Here is a 17459-nt window from a genome sequence, read left to right as displayed (position 1 = left end):
AAAAATCTAAGTCACAGTGCAGAGTGTGTTTCTTGCATAGTATCCTGGTCAAAAATCTATGAAAGCCACTGTCTTAGAAGATGTGGCATAGTAGTCATTGTGCTCCAAAAGAAACCAAAGCAACTCAAGGGGTGCCTTCAGGGGTCCAGACAAATAAAAATGGGCAACTTTGGCAAAGAAGGTATAAGTGCAAGTCTCCAGATTCATCACCACCACCTAGGAGGTCCAGCTCTCCCTGTGAATTCTTGTCTACCCACACACTGAGATTATAAGGTTACAAAACAGAGGAAACACTCTCTGCTCTTGATCAAAAGTCACAACTTGTTCTCTGGTGTTTTTTTTACTGACCTACACCAACTTTTCCAGAACCTGAATTTTGAGTTCCTGGGCTAGTATCCATTATTATTTCACCTTGATACAGACTTACCACTCTGCTATCTACCTGGAATATGAAAGATCCAATCTGAAAGTCTTATCATAACAAACATAAATATAATGTCCCTTGAATCTGAAGACCGGTAATGACTCTGATGACCCCCCAAGGCTGCTAATCCCAATCTTAGCTACATTTCAAGAGTCACAAATTCATCTCTTCTTCACATCCTTCAAAGTAATGTGCCAAGACAAAGTCAGTCAAAGTAGCTGCAAAATGAGGGCAGCTTGACTGTAATCCTCTGGTGGAGTTGTGGTACACTGACTACACTGTGAAGGGGACATATAGATTCATTTTGTAGAGTTACTAACTATGAAGTTTCTTGAACTAAGTTTACTGGAAGCTGCTTCCCTAAGTCCTTTGGCCACTGTAGCTAAAAAATCTGTCTATTACTGTGTTTTATCAAATAAAGGTAAAAAGAATGCACTTCAAGGAAACTAGCAGGTGCCAAAAAATGTGTAAGCATTATATCCCCTGAAAGGTCCTTTTCCACTCTTAGAGGAAAAGGCACTTGTCTTGTCTTTCATCATTTCATCAGTAATTGAATTGTGAGTTTTCAAAAGCCTACCATACTGGGAATACCTGGGGCACATCAGTCCACACAGATGTTGGAAGGTTCTAGTGATCTGTGAAGACAAACCCTAGATAATGTGTACCTGTAGACTTGTACCACCGCTCTACCAAAGTTATATTTCAATGACATTACTAAATATCACTGGCATAACTCAATGGTGTTTGTTTGTTGAATACTGTGCTAGTGTCCCTCTGAGATTTAATGGACTGATGAGTATGTCCTAAGGACCAGGTTCTGTTTATCCAAGACCAAAGTAAACCATATGTCTTTCTTTTTTAAAATATTAAGAGCTCCATTCCTAGCTCAGATGTTTAAGAGTGGCAAGAAATAAGAATGGCATACATGTGGCTTTGTCCCAAGGGCAACTATTATGTAGGGAAGTAAACAGAATCTATTCAGTTGGTCATGCATGCCCACCAACAGCAGCATCCAAACACTTGAGCAGTGTTAGAATCAAGAAAGGATTCTCAAGAACACATAGAAGATCTTTGTCTTGTCCTTAAATTATACAACTCATCCTAAATTTAAGCACATGTGTTCCCAAGAAAATGCTGTTTGTAAATGCTTGTGGTGGTTCATAACAAGAAGAGCAATGACTCATCAGGACATTGGAAACCAAGAGAATATGACAGAGTGAAAGTGTCAAGATAGAAGTCTGGTGAGTCATTGGGTTTCTACAAAAAGATATAGGAATGCACATAAGTACATTGGATCCAGGATGGATGGCAGAGTGGCAAGTCCATGTATTGTGTGAAGATAGAATCATGAATACTATGGGCCTAGAGATTCAGAATACAGGTTCTGGAAAGGTCAGTATAAGTCAATTAATAAAAACTGCTAGTGAGCAGGTTTTGACTTTTGTACAAGAGCAGAGACCACTTACTCTGTGTTGTAATTTTATGATCTCTGTGTGTGGGTATGTAAGAATTCACAGGGAGTAGTGATCTTGAATCTTGCACTTATATATTCTTAAAAATGCATAGTGATACTTATGTAGACACTGTAAAATATTAATATCATAATAAAGATTTATTAATAACTATTTCCTAAATATGCTTGCTGGTTTACATAATTCAATCCATAGCACATCTACACAGAAAAAATATCTTGCTAGAGCAATAGTTTGTACTAGGTGATTCTCGCCTGGTTTGCTCACTTTGGGCATCAGAATCTTGAAACTATTAGCTTTGCTCTTTTTCATTCATCGTGTTCTTATTATCGTCCTTGAAGTATTTACCTTAGTCTTTACTCTTGGTATTTGCTTAGAAACATCATAAGCTCTGTTTCTAAATTGATTCTGCTCAGTGGTTTACACCAAATTCTGTACCTGCTTCTCTCCACAAGTCAGGTTTAAATTCTTTTTGTAACCTGAACATTCTGTTCTCTTCTCAGTATTCTGTTCAATTGTGGTTGGCCACAATCTGTAACTAGTGCAGGAATGGAACAGGGCTTTTATCTTGATCCCTATGTGAAGAAGCATGAAATGGAATGTGATTTATTCCATTGGGGGGGAAATGTGATGCTGTCACTCCTCCTGTGTGGCATTATTTCATGTTTCTGGCAGCACCTAAGAACTTCTTAACTTTTTAAAGTCAGTGTTCACATAGACTACTTACACAAGCATTATTTTATTTAATCTTTACAACAATCCTTTCAGGTATATTATTAGTATGGTACATCAAAGATAAAGAATTGAGAAGAATACAAGAGCAAACAAACAGCAGAATCACTATGGGAATGTAGTCAGCTGACGTACTGCTAAGACTGCTTCCATTAGAAAGGGTTGAATGAATGCACAGCTCAAAATCATTACAACACTGACAAGTTTCACTTCAACTTGGCCTTGTAATTAAAACTTTGGTTTTTGTTTTCATATTTGATTACTTTATGGTTATAATTATATTTATCATTTCTCTAATTAGGTATAAAGCAATTCCAGTGAATGAAAGCAGAAGTAACTAATCAGTTATAATACAACAAAAATTATCCAAATTTTTTACTAATTAATTTTGAACAGTGCAGACAATTATAGGTACTGAATTGCTTTAAAAACAAAGGTCAAGTTAAAATAAAAATTTAAAAATAAAGAGTAGTTTGTATAACAGTGACAGTAAAATGTAATTATATTTATAAATTAATGAATTCTACCAATTTAAAAAAAACTTTTTATGAATACTTTGGATGATTTTTGTTTGTTTGAAAAGTACTTCCTTATCTTCAGTGCTGCCATATCATAAATTCTGGCATCAAGACAGGCAAGTCATTCATACTACTTATCAAATTTGACAACTTATATTCTGAGCAAGCATTTTTTTGGTCAGATACTAAGTATTTGAAGAATACTAATAAAAGGAAAAGGCAGAACACATAAATGTATATACATGACACTGTATAAGTATAGAAATAATGTCAAAATGACCCAAGCAGGATAAAGTGATCAATGATTAAAATTTAAAATGATTAAAATCTTAAAATATATCATAAATGACATGCATGTCTATTCTTTGTTTCTGATAGATTGTGGGTAAAATAATATCAGTGTAAACTTGTTATTAAATATAAATGTATTGAAGGTCATTTTTAAAGATCATTTTATGGGACTTAAGAAAAATGTCATTTTATCTAATATTTTCAATCCTAATTATTAGCTCTCTTGTATTTCTTAATCATTTTATGATCATTAGCAACTTTGAACTCTTTAGAAAATAAGACATATCAAGGTACCAATTTACCTTCTCAACACAGTGAATGAGAATTTTGACTCAGTCTTATGTTAGGCAACTATGATGCATTGATGTTTACTTAGATATCCTTTTGCTACTATGAATCTGAACATTTCTTCATAAACCCTTTGGCCATTTTATTCTACTTTGAGAATTACCTGTTCATATTCTTTTTGTCCTTTTCTTTTTCACATCATTATAGCTTTTTTGTATACAGACTCTTGTCTTTTGTCAACTACAAGTATATGGTTTGCAGATATTTTGCTTCTGCTTTCATTCTTGAAGTGTGTGTGTGTGTGTGTGTGTGTGTGTGTGTGAGAATGTGTGTGTGTGTACTGTGTGTTTTATATGTGTTTGAGGGTGTGCAGAAGATTTTATTACTATGTAATCAAATTTATCCAGCTGTCTTTTCCTATGTGGTTTTCAGTATTGGTGTTGTGTTTTAAAATCATCTTGAATCATACAAAAATATTCACCCAAAGTTTTTGCCTTTATGATTTCTTGTTTTCATCTTTCATTCTTCTGGAACATATGTTCATGAAAATATGAGGATATCTAACTTAATTTTTTCCCAAATATATAACTATTATTCAAAACCACTATAAAACAATCTATTTTTCTCAGCTAATGTGAAATGTAAACCTTATTGCATACTAAATTCTTACATATTAGATCTTTTTCTATAATTCATATTTTTGGGCACTGAATATTTTGTTCCTGCAACTCTTCCTTTTCATTACATGTATTCTTAACAAGCATTTTAATATCTTTTTTTTATTATTCATATGTGCATACAAGGCTTGGATCATTTCTCCCCCCTGCCCCCACCCCCTCCCTTACCACCCACTCCGCCCCCTCCCTCTCCCCCCACCCCCTCAATACCCAGCAGAAACTATTTTGCCCTTATTTCTAATTTTGTTGCAGAGAAAGTATAAGCAACAATAGGAAGGAACAAGGGTTTTTGCTAGCTGAGATAAGGATAGCTATACAGGGCATTGACTCACATTGATTTCCTATGCGCGTTGTGTTACCTTCTAGGTTAATTCTTTTTGATCTAACCTTTTCTCTAGTTCCTGGTCCCCTTTTCCTATTGGCCTCAGTTGCTTTTAAGGTATCTGCTTTAGTTTCTCTGCATTAAGGGCAACAAATGCTAGCTAATTTTTTAGGTGTCTTACCTATCCTCACCCCTCCCTTGTGTGCAAAAGCTTTTATCATGTGCTCAAAGTCCAATCCCCTTGTTGTGTTTGCCCTTGATCTAATGTCTACATACGAGGGAGAACATACAATTTTTGGTCTTTTGGGCCAGGCTAACCTCACTCAGAATGATGTTCTCCAATTCCATCCATATACCAGCAAATGATAACATTTCGTTCTTCTTCATGGCTGCATAGAATTCCACTGTGTATAGATACTACATTTTCTTAATCCATTCGTCAGTGCTGGGGCATCTTGGCTGTTTCCATAACTTGGCTATTGTGAATAGTGCCGCAATAAACATGGGTGTGCAGTGCCTCTGGAGTAACCTGTGTCACAGTCTTTTGGGTATATCCCCAAGAGTGATATTGCTGGATCAAATTTAAGTAGCCTCCAAATTTTTTTTCAGAGTGGTTGTACTAGTTTACATTCCCACCAACAGTGTAAGAGGGTTCCTTTTTCCCCGCACCTTCGCCAACACCTGTTGTTAGTGGTGTTGCTGATGATGGCTATTCTAACAGGGGTGAGGTGGAATCTTAGTGTGGTTTTAATTTGCATTTCCTTTATTGCTAGAGATGGTGAGCATTTTTTCATGTGTTTTTTGGCCATTTGAATTTCTTCTTTTGAGAAAGTTCTGTTTAGTTCACTTGCCCATTTCTTTATTGGCTCATTAGTTTTGGGAAAATTTAGTTTTTTAAGTTCCCTATATATTCTGGTTATCAGTCCTTTGTCTGATGTATAGTTGGCAAATATTTTCTCCCACTCTGTGGGTGTTCTCTTCAGTTTAGAGACCATTTCTTTTGATGAACAGAAGCTTTTTAGTTTTATGAGGTCCCATTTATCTATGCTATCTCTTAGTTGCTGTGCTGCAAGGGTTTCATTGAGAAAGTTCTTACCTATACCTACTAACTCCAGAGAAGTTCCTACTCTTTCCTTTATCAACTTTAGAGTTTGTGGTCTGATATTAAGATCCTTGATCCATTTTGAGTTAATCTTCATATAGGATGATATACATGGATCTAGTTTCAGTTTTTTGCAGACTGCTAACCAGTTTTCCCAGCAGTTTTTGTTGAAGAGGCTGCTATTTCTTCATCGTATATTTTTAGCTCTTTTGTCAAAGACAAGTTGGTTATAGTTGTGTGGCTTCATATCTGGGTCCTCTATTCTATTCCACTGGTCTTCATGTCTGTTTTTGTGCCAGTGCCATGCTGTTTTTATTGTTATTGCTTTGTAATATAGTTTGAAGTCAGGTATTGTGATCCCTCCTGCATTGTTCTTTTGACTGAGTATTGCCTTGGCTATTCGTGGCTTCCTGTGTTTCCATATAAATTTCACAGTAGATTTCTCGATCTCTTTAATGAATGTCACTGGAATTTTCATGGGAATTGCATTAAACATGTAGATTACTTTGGGGAGTATCGACATTTTTACTATGTTGATTCTACCAATCCATGAGCATGGGAGATCTCTCCACTTTCTATAGTCTTCCTCAATCTCTTTCTTCAGAAGTGTATAGTTTTCCTTGTAGAGGTCTTTCACATCTTTTGTTAGGTTTACACCTAGGTATTTGATTTTGTTTGAGGCTATTGTAAATGGAATTGTTTTCATACATTCTTTTTCAGTTTGCTCATTGTTAGTGTATAGAAATGCTAATGATTTTTCTATGTTGATATTATATCCTGCTACCTTGCTGTAGCTATTGATGATGTCTAGAAGCTTCTGAGTTGAGGTTTTTGGGTCTTTAAGGTATAGGATCATGTCGTCTGCAAACAGGGATATTTTGAGAGTTTCTTTACCTATTTGTATTCCTTTTATTCCTTCTTCTTGCCTAATTGCTCTGGCTAGGAATTCTAGTACTATGTTGAATAGGAGTGGAGATAGTGGGCATCCTTGTCTGGTTCCTGATTTTAGAGGGAATGGTTTCAGTTTTTCTCCATTAAGTATAATGCTGGCTGTAGGTTTGTCATATATAGCTTTTATAATGTTGAGGAACTTTGCTTCTATTCCTAGTTTTCTTAGAGCTTTTATCATGAAATGGTGTTGGACCTTATCAAAGGCTTTTCTGCATGTATTCAGATGATCAAGTGGTTTTTGTCTTTGCTTCTGTTAATGTGGTTTATTACGTTTATTGATTTTCGTATGTTGATCCACCCTTGCATCCCTGGGATGAAGCTTACTTGGTCGTGGTGAATAATCTTTTTGATGTGTTGCTGAATTCGGTTTGCGATTATTTTGTTGAGGATTTTTGCGTCAATGTTCATTAAGGAGATTGGCCTATAGTTCTCCTTTTTGGAGGTGTCTTTGCCTGGTTTTAGGATAAGTGTAATACTGGCTTCATAAAATGTGTTTGGCAGTTTTGCTTCCCTTTCTATTTCGTGGAACAGTTTAAGGAGGGTTGGTATCAGTTCTTCTTTAAAGGTCTGATAGAATTCAGCAGAGAATCCATCAGGTCCTGGACTTTTCTTTTTGAGGAGACTCTTGACTTCTGCTTCAATTTCATTTTGTGTTGTAGATCTATTCAGGTGATTAATTTCCTCTTGGTTAGTTTTGGATGATCATATGTATCTAGAAATCTGTCCATTTCTTTAAGATTTTCAAATTTATTTGAATATAGGTTCTCAAAGTAGTCTCTGATAATTTCCTGGACTTCCATGGTATTTGTTATCTCCACTTTTGCAATCCTGATTCTACTAATTTGGGTTTTTTCTCTCCTCATTTTAGTCAGGTTTGCCAGGGGTCTATCGATCTTGTTTATTTTTTCAAAGAACCAACTTTTTGTTTCATTAATTCTTTGTATGGTTTTTTTGGTTTCTATTTCGTTGATTTCAGCTCTTATTTTTATTATTTCTCTCCTTCTATTTGTTTTGGGATTTGCTTGTTCTTGTTTTTCTAGGAGTTTGAGATGTATCATTAGGTATTGATTTGGGATCTTTCAGTCTTTTTAATATATGCACTCATGACTGTAAACTTTCCTCTCAGGACTGCCTTAGCTGTGTTCCATAGGTTCCGGTAGGTTGTGTTTTCATTTTCATTGACTTCCAGGAACTTTTTAATTTCCTCTTTTATTTCATCGATGATGCATTCTTCATTAAGTAATGAGTTATTTAGTTTCCAGCTGTTTGCATGTTTTTTGTCTTTACTTTTGTTGTTGAGTTCTACTTTTACTGCATTGTAATCAGATAGTATGCATAGTAAAATTTCTATTTTCTTATATTTGCTGAGGCTTGCTTTGTGCCCTAGGATATGATCTATTTTGGAGAAGGTTCCATGGGCTGCTGAGAAGAATGTATATTGTGTAGAAGTTGGATGAAATGATCTGTAGACATCAACTAGGTCCATTTGATCTATTGCATATTTTAGATCTTGGATTTCTTTATTGATTTTTTGTTTGGATGACCTATCTATTGATGATAATGGGGTGTTAAAGTCTCCCACAACCACTGTGTTGGAGTTTATATATGCTTTTATGGGTGAGTTGACATTGGGTGCGTACATATTGATAATTATTATTTCCTTTTGGTCTATTTCCCCTTTTATTAGTATGGAATGTCCTTCTTTATCTTGTTTGATCAATGCAGGTTTGAAGTCTACTTTGTCAGAGATAAGTATTGCTACTCCTGCCTGTTTTCGGGGGCCACTGGCTTGGTAAATCTTCTTCCAGCCTTTCGTCCTTAGCCTATGCTTGTTCCTGTTGGTGAGGTGGGTCTCCTGTAAGCAACAAATTGTTGGATCTTCCTTTTTAATCCATTTCGTCACGCGGTGCCTTTTGATGGGGGAGTTAAGTCCGTTGACATTAAGTGTTAGTACTGATAGGTATGTGGTGATTCCTGTCATTTAGTTGTCTTAGTTGTTTGAAGGTTTGATTGTGTGTACCTAAGTTGAGGTTACTCTCTACTTTCTTGCTTTTTCTTTTCCTGTGGTTTGGTGCTGCCTGTGTTTTCATTGTTAAATTGGGTTACACTTTCTGTGTGCAGAATCCCTTGAAGAATCTTTTGTAGTGGTGGCTTTGTGGTCACATATTGTTTTAGTTTCTGCTTATCATGGAAGACTTTTATTGCTCCATCTATTTTGAATGATAGTTTTGCTGGGTAGAGTATTCTGGGGTTGAAGTTATTTTCATTCAGTGCCCGGAAGATCTCACCCCACGCTCTTCTTGCTTTTAGTGTTTCTGTTGAGAAGTCTGCTGTGATTTTGATGGGTTTACCTTTGTATGTTACTTGTTTTTTCTCTCTTACAGCCTTCAATATTCTTTCCTTAGTTTCTGAACTTGTTGTTTTAATGATGATATGTCATGGGTAGTTCTATTTTGATCTGGTCTGTTTGGTGTCCTGGAGGCCTCTTGCATCTGTATGGGAATATCTTTCTCTAGATTTGGGAAATTTTCCGTTATTATTTTGTTGAATATATTACGCATTCCCTTCGCTTGCACCTCTTCTCCTTCTTCGATGCCCATGATTCTCAAGTTTGGTCTTTTGATGGAGTCGGTGAGTTCTTGCATTTTCTTTTCACAGGTCTTGAGTTGTTTAATTAATAGTTCTTCAGTTTTTCCTTTCATTATCATTTCATCTTCAAGTTCTGAGATTCTGTCTTCTGTTTGTTCAATTCTGCTGGATTGGTCTTCCATTTTGTTTTGCAGTTCTGTTTCATTCTTTTGTCTGAGGCTTTCCATATCCTGGCTGGTTTCCTCTTTAATGTTGTCTATTTTTGTCCTGAGTGCATTTATCTGTTTATTCATCATGTTCTCTGTTTCACTTTGGTGTTTATACAGTGCTTCTGTGGTTTCCTTTATTTCTTCTTTTGCTTTTTCAAATTCTCTATTTTTGTTGTCTTGGAATTTCTTGAGTGTCTCCTGTACATTTTGGTTGACCATATCCAGTATCATCTCTATAAAATTCTCATTGAGTACCTGTAGTATGTCTTCTTTTAAATTATTCTTGTGGGGTTCATTGGGTCCTTTGGCATAGTTTATCTTCATTTTGTTGGAGTCTGGATCTGAGTTTCTGTTCTCTTCATTCCCCTCTGGTTCCTGTACTAATTTTTTGCTGTGGGGAAACTGGTTTCCCTGTTTTTTCTGTCTTCCCGTCATTGTCTTTGATGTTGTTACTGTCCCTGTACTGTGTGCAATTAAGTATTTTTTAGCTTGTAATAATAACAATGGTGATATTTAAAATGGAAGTGTGAGCTGAGATGGAAAGCAAGAAGTTAAAGAAATGGGAAAAACAAATACACAGACTGGAAGGAGAAAACAGAACAAGGTATCAGACAAGAAAGTTTCAAAGTTATAAACAGGGAGCTTTAGTGTACTAATCGACAATAAGCTAAACAGACATTAGAGAGACAGAGAGAGGATTGAAAATCAAAAATAAAGATAAGAATAAAAATAAAAAAGTAAATGAAAGAAAAATCTATATATAAAAATGTATTAAAATAAAATGAAAAAATAGAAAATTAAAAAAAACCAAAAAACCAAAAAACCTCCAAGTTCAAATGCAATGAAATTTCATTCTTAATAATTTGGGTGTCCATCTCAGTCTCCAGTCCTGGAGATGGTGCCTCAGATGTTGCTCTGTAGTTGTCTCATCAAAGGGGACGCATAAAGTAGAACAAAACTACACACACATGCACAAAAAAAACCCCACCAAGTGTCCCCAGTTCAAATGCAATACAGTTTCAGTAAGTTTTTCAGCTTGCAGGTGTAATTCGGTTGTTCTCTCATCAAAGGTAGGGAGACAAAGAAAAAAAAAAAGAGTCTGGAGACAGTTCTGAGAATGGTATCTGCAGCTGTGGCTTGCCTGCCCACTGCTGTCAGCCTGCTGTTGCTGGAGGCTTTATTTATGCAGATCTCAGGGGTGAGCTTAGCACTCACTGGCCCTGCAGGCTTTGTTTACTCAGATTTCTCCTGTGCGGGAGACTCTGCTACAGGCTTTCCCCTTTCCAAGCACTGGGAAAGGTGACACTGCACCCGCGTTGTCAGGCCTGCGTGTTTATTTACAGTTCATGTGGGAGGTGGGTCTTCCCTCCTCTCCTGTGCAGTTTTCCTCCCTCCGCCACTCTCACAAGATTTCCCGCTCCTGGTTGCTGGGCTCATGTCCCCACTCCCGCCAGAGGCTCTCTGGCCAGGCCGGCTTGTTTATTTACAGTCTCGGGAAGGATTCCTTCCCCCAATCTTCAGCGCTCAGTGCGCCCCACCCTCTTTCCCTCTTGTCTTTATTGCTCTTATTGCTTATTACTTAGTTTCTCTTTTTTCCCTGGGTGGAGGTTGGTCTGTCCAGGGGGCTATGCTGCTCTGGCCTAGGCTTGTGTGTGGGATTACCATGTACCATGAAGCTCACCTGGTCCGTGTCTTCCCAAGCCATCTGGGCACCGGCGACTGGCGACCCAGGGGCCCTCCTGGTTTCTCCATTTAATGTGAAGTGGAGATTCTCTGTGCTGGCTGGAGGTGTGGAGAGGTCAAAGTTATGCCTCTTCTCAGTGATTATGCCTGCAAAGTGTGTCTCCAGCGTCTCTCCAAGATTTCAGTATAGGAGGCTCACTTTCTGCTTCCTCCCTCTAGCTGCCATCTTCTTCACATCCAAGCATTTTAATATCTGATAGGGCACTATTCCCTTATTACTTTTCTTTTTTAATGGATATCTGTTATATTTACTTTTTTCCACTTCACCCTTTAAGAAAGAATAAAACCAAAAACAGTAATACCTTTTTGTCATTCCTATTGAATTAGATTAATTGGGGGATTAATGACATCAGTTTGAACCTCTTATGCTGTTCTTCATTCAAGCTAGTTTTCTTTTTCTTCTCTTTCTTTCTTTTTGTTGGTGAGACTAAGGTTTGAACTCAGGGCATCATGCTTGCTAGGCAGGTGCTCTACCACTTGAGCCACTCTCCCAGCTCAAGTCATTTTTCTGAATCCATCCATATGCATAGGCTCTCTATATTTGTTAATTCTAATGAGTTTTGTTAAACTTTTTAATTGAAAGCAGCAAAAGTTGATGCATGCTGAGTAGACAAATTTATTCAAAATATCCTGAGTAGCTTAAAGAATCAGCAGGGAGGCTGAAGAATGGGGTTCAAGATAAAAATCTCAGGGAAAATGACCTGAACCACTGCAGTAAGGACCTAGGTGAAAATGGTCACTACCATGGACTAGAACTGTTCAGGTGCAGTTACCACCTCTGCACAAGGAACTTCACTCTGCAGCAGCTACCTCTGCTTCTAAGGAAAGAGCTGCTTCTTTCTCTCCCTTATGCTGTTGCACTGGCTAGAAATTCCAGGAAAAAATGTGGCTAATAGTGTTAATGCTTAGCATTTTGTTTTATCCCTGACTTGAATGGGAAATATGTAGCTTATTTTTGTTCATTACACATTGGTCCAAAGAATATTAGGGGGCTCATTTTCAATTCATAGATTACTAAGACATTTAGGTTTTTAAGGTTATGTTTGTATTTTTAAAATAAGAAGTGAATCTTGAATTTTATTAAATACTTCTTGGCAAAAATGATCATATATCTTCTTTTAAATATCAGTATACTGCTCTTCCTATACCAGCCTGAGGTGACCTATGAAAATTGTTCACTGCTACCCTCTTGGCCCCAAAAACCCCACAACATCCTGCAAATCGAGGGCCCAAATCTTTGTGTTCACTCTAAGAACACCCAAGAAATTGCCCAGGCCATCAAGGGTATGTATATCTGAAAAGCACCAAGTATCTGAAAGATGTCTCTTTAAAGAAGCAATGTGTGCCATTCCGGTGTTAAAATGGTGGAGTTGCTAGGTGTGCCAGGCTCAAACAGTGGGGCTGGACATAGGGTTGGTGGCCTACAAAGTACTGAATTTTTGCTGCATGTGCTTATAATTCTAATTTCCTGTTTTAATATGAGGATTATTTGAATTTTAAAAATTCAAGTACTTTTATATTTGCACAGCTTTTAAAAGTAAATTTCTAGTTGTATTATACAGAATGTGATCTATGTTCTCTCCCACACCCTAATTGTTTGATTATTTCAGCAAGAAACCCAAAGAAAAATTTGAACATGGTATAGTACAGTCAGTTGGACATAAAAGTTCTCTTTCTTTCTTAGCTTAAAATATTTTAAAAGCTTATCTCTTACATAAGATAGAATGTAAACTATTACATGCTATCTTTTATCTGTTTACTACTCTTAACATTAATTTAAATGTCTTAATTCTCAACCTAGATTAAAATGTCTCAATAAACTTAAAATCCTATCTTTATAAACTAAGATAAAACTAAGATTTCTTTGTTTTTCTAAATTTTTTATGAAGGAAGTTCATTTTTCTATTCTCTATTATCAAAGTATTATTGATTGTACTACTTTTATGTAACATAATTAAAATATCAATTAAATTGTATTTGCTATAATTTGGATTTACTTTTAATAATTAATGTTCTTCTATGCTAAGATCCCACTTTTAAGAGTACTTATACTTTATTTGTTTGCTTGTTATTTTTCAGAACATCGTTGGTGAGTGGGCCTTACCAGAAGAAATGATTGAAAATGTGCCACCCCCCAACAATTACATATTGGGTCATGTACTTCACAGACTAATTGAAAAATCTCTTCCTCCTCAAGTTGAGACAACAGAACCTGAATCACCTTCACTTGCTGTTAAAGGATGCTTACTGGGGAAAACACTCAGTGGAAAAACTACCATTCTGAAGGCTATTCAAAAAGGTAGAATTCCTTTTTCTCTTCCATATTGGATTCCATTTACACTGCCTTCATCTGTAAATGTCCATATCTATAGGAAACACATAAGAGACTGCTAATTCATTGGAAAATCTCTATCATCAAAAACTTTATGATATAGTGGTCACATTACTGTTGTCCAGGCCACAATTAGTCAGTCATAAAAATTTTTGAGAGAGGTACTGATACATGCTTCAACATGGATAATCTTGATAACATCATCCTAAGTAAAAAAGCCATGTACATAAGGTCATGTAATGTGTCATGTAACTCATATGAGATATCCCAGAATGGACAAATCCATGGACAGAAATTGATTGGTATTTTCCAGGGGTATGGATATGGAAATAGGGAGTGATAGCTTAATGGGAATGAGCTTTCTTTTGGGGTTATGAAAAATACTCTAGAACAAGGTAATCATAATGGCTGCATAGCATTGCAAATGCTAAATGCTAATAAGTTATGCCATTTGAAATGTTACTATGGTCAATTTTATGCTATGTAAATTTTACCATAATAAAAACATCTTAATCCAAAAGACTATTCTAGGAACCCCTAAATACAGTGTAATAGAATAAAGCCAGAACACTAGGACAATGATGTCAATTACCTAAATGAAAAGCTGTGTATAAAACCATCTTTTGTATTTTAGACTTCCCTGTTCAGGTCCTTTCTATTGATACTCTTGTCCAAGAAGCTATCCAAGCATTTCATGATAAAGAACAAGTCATTGAAGTCCCAGCACTTCACATAGAGAATGAAGGACAGGCTCTACCTGATGACATACAGGAAGACCATAAAGAAAGACAGGTAAGTGTGATTTTAGTTTCTTTTCTGTAATTAGTATAATAAAGACATGAGTCTTGATGAAATCTAAGAATCTCTAGAAGAGAGCTCTTTTCTATAAAGAGTCAGAGAATAAATATTTTAGGTTTTGTTAGCTAAGAGACAAAATCAAGGAATATATATATATATATATATATTCTCTTGAAAATATATATTCAAGAGAGAAACCTCCTGCTTGCTCCACATGCATTGGTTTTCCTGGGTGGACCATCCAAAGTGATGGGCTCACTTTGAACCAGTGACTGTAGGCTGGAAACATTCTCCAGAGGACAGAGCCACTGTGACTGGAAGGGGGGAGGGGTGAATAGAGTGATTGAATTTCAGGGGTTGGGAGTGTGGCATATGAGTCTTTTGTGGGAACTGAATTCACTAACCCCTAGGCTTGGATCCCATCACTCAGTGCCTGAAAACTGCTTACATTGAGGTCCCCAACAAGTTGTTGAAGACCAGTCCTGGCCTGGGCAGTAGATGAGGCAGGTTCTGGGGCCCAGAAGTGACAAGGGTAGAGGGAGATACTGTACTAGGCCACTCTAATGGAGTCATATAAGAAGTTGTTTGGTTAAATTTGGCTCAATGACATAGTATACCAACTAGTGATATAGAAGGGTAGATCTCGACACAGGGTGAAGGTGATCTACATATGGTATATGAGTATCTCACATTCCCTCATCTACATGCATCACTTCCATCATCACTGCATCACATTACATTATTGCATGAAAATTCTTGAGGCTTTTGGGGATAGAAAAAGGTGGTCCCAGTTTGAGAATTATTTATGTGTTCATCCCCTTTATTTTACAGAGGAGACAGGAGAAACCTTAAACATGAATTGGTCTGTTCAGTGTAAGAAGGCTTATGTATAGCTACTCCAATTCTAAGATCAGAACACCTTCTCTAACCTTATAATGTCTCTGCAAGTGGATAAATTACCAGAAAATCATTTCCATAGGCTGCAAAGTAAATACCATTTAAGCATAAATTTTGAAAATAACAAGGGTAGTTTGTGTCATTGTGGGCCTCCCCTTCCATATTGTATATTCTTTCTATTTTAATCAAGAGTAATAGATAATGTACAATTTCCTTTATTTTCATATGACTGTGACTGACACATCTGAGATTGTCGTTTTAAGATGTTTTCCCTAAACTCTACATTTGTCTCAGGTTCCATTTTATTTTCAAAATAGCAGTTACTTTATTTTAAATAGAAATTGAAATCCGTTCAGAAAATAGATTATACCACAGGTTACTATGTGCTTCTATAGGAACAATTATCATCAAATTTTGCTTGTTTTTGGAAATCATAATTTAGGACTGAAACCAATCCTCTTTAATAACATTAATGTTAAATAAAATGGCATGTTTATTTTTAAGCCCTTATTTATAGAAATAAAATCAGTAGGGTTATAAAGATATAACTATGTTAAAATCTCTCTTTCTCTCTCTCTATCTCTCTGTGCATGTGTGTGTGTCTGTGTGTGTTTTCTCCCTAAAGGATACACAAAATGTATTATCAACTGCTCCAGTTTCAGATGAACCATTACTGGAAACAGGAGATGAAACTGTACCAAGTAAGTAAAATGTCAAAACAAATTGTCATTTATATTGAAGAGATAGACAAACAGTAGAGACAAGGGGGCCTCTGCACACTTTCCAACATTTTCATTCTACAATGAGAGCAAAATAACCCTTATTTACATCTAAGGATAAAGGTGACAATTACAAAAGGAATCCTTTATCCTCTTCCTTCAAATACTTGCTCAGTTTTATTGTTACAAAAATCAGCCAGGAGATAGTGAAATCTTGGAGAGACGCTAGAGACACACTTTGCAGGCATAATCACCGAAAAAAGGCATAACTTTGACCCCTCCACATCTCCAGCCAGTGCAGAGAATCTCCACTTCACGTTAAACAGAGAAACGAGGAGGGCCCCCGGGGCCGCCAGTGGCCGGCGCCCATACGGCTTGGGAAGACGCAGACCAGGTGAGCTTTGCGGTACCGCGGTACCCCCACAGACAAGCCTGGGCCAGAGCAGCATAGCCCCGTGGACAGACTGACCTCCACCCAGGAAAAAAAGAGAAACTGAGTAATAAGCAATAAGAACAGTTAAGACACGCTGGAAAGAGGGTGGGGCGCCCTGAGCGCTGAAGATTGGGGGAAGGGAATCCTTCCCGGGACTGTAAATAAACAAGCCAGGCAGGCCGGAGAGCCTCTGGCAGGAGCAGGGCACGAGCCCAGCAACCAGGAGTGGGAAAGCTTGTGAGAGGAGGGAAGACCCACTTCCCACATGAACTGTAAACAAACATGGCGGCCAGCAGGAGCAGCAGCACTGCCCAGTAAGCAGGAGCAGGAAAGCTTCTGAAAGTGGCAGTGGGAGGAAAACTTCAGAGGAGAGGGGGGAAGACCCACCTCCCACATGAACTGTAAATAAACACGCAGGCCTGACAACGCGGGTGCAGTGTCACCTTTCCCAGTGCTTGGAAAGGGGAAAGCCTGTAGCAGAGGCTCCCGCACAGGAGAACTCTGAGCAAACAAAGCCTGTGGGACCAGGTGAGTGCTAGCTCACCCCAGAGATCTGCATAAATAACGCAGCCAGCTACAGGCTGAGAGCAGCAGGCAGGCAAGCCACAGTTGCAGATACCACTCTCAGAACTGTCTCCAGATGCTTTTTTTCTTTTTCTCCCTACCTTTGATGAGAGAACAACCGAATTACACCTGCAAGCCGAAAAACTTACTGAAACTGTATTGCATTTGAACTGGGGACACTTGGTGGGACTTTGTGTGTGTGTGTGTGTGTGTGTGTGTGTGTAGTTTTGTTCTACTTTATAAATCCCCTTTGATGAGACAACTACAGAACAACATCTGAGGCACCAACTCCAGGACTGGAGATTGAGATGGACACCCAAATTATTAAGACTGAAACTGCATTGCATATAAACTTGGAAGTTTTTTGGTTTTTGGTTTTTTTTTTAATTTTCTATTTT

The 17459-nt window shown here is 37.3% G+C and overlaps 1 protein-coding gene across 2 annotated transcripts in view; it reads left to right on the top strand.

Annotated features, from left to right (window-relative positions):
• Spef2 (sperm flagellar 2) overlaps positions 1 to 17459 on the top strand; it is a 206568-nt gene that overhangs the window by 78986 nt on the left and 110123 nt on the right. For both annotated transcript variants that reach the window (XM_074077627.1, XM_074077626.1), the window contains 3 exons: positions 13398 to 13617; positions 14285 to 14442; positions 15971 to 16046. In XM_074077627.1, coding sequence (XP_073933728.1) covers positions 13398 to 13617; positions 14285 to 14442; positions 15971 to 16046 — 454 coding nt within the window. The remainder of the gene's footprint in view (positions 1 to 13397; positions 13618 to 14284; positions 14443 to 15970; positions 16047 to 17459) is intronic.

The sequence above is a fragment of the Castor canadensis genome, chromosome 6 (genome assembly GCF_047511655.1).
Source record: "Castor canadensis chromosome 6, mCasCan1.hap1v2, whole genome shotgun sequence".
In the NCBI taxonomy this organism is placed as follows: domain Eukaryota; kingdom Metazoa; phylum Chordata; class Mammalia; order Rodentia; family Castoridae; genus Castor; species Castor canadensis.
This window is presented reverse-complemented; position numbering and strand designations above follow the sequence as displayed.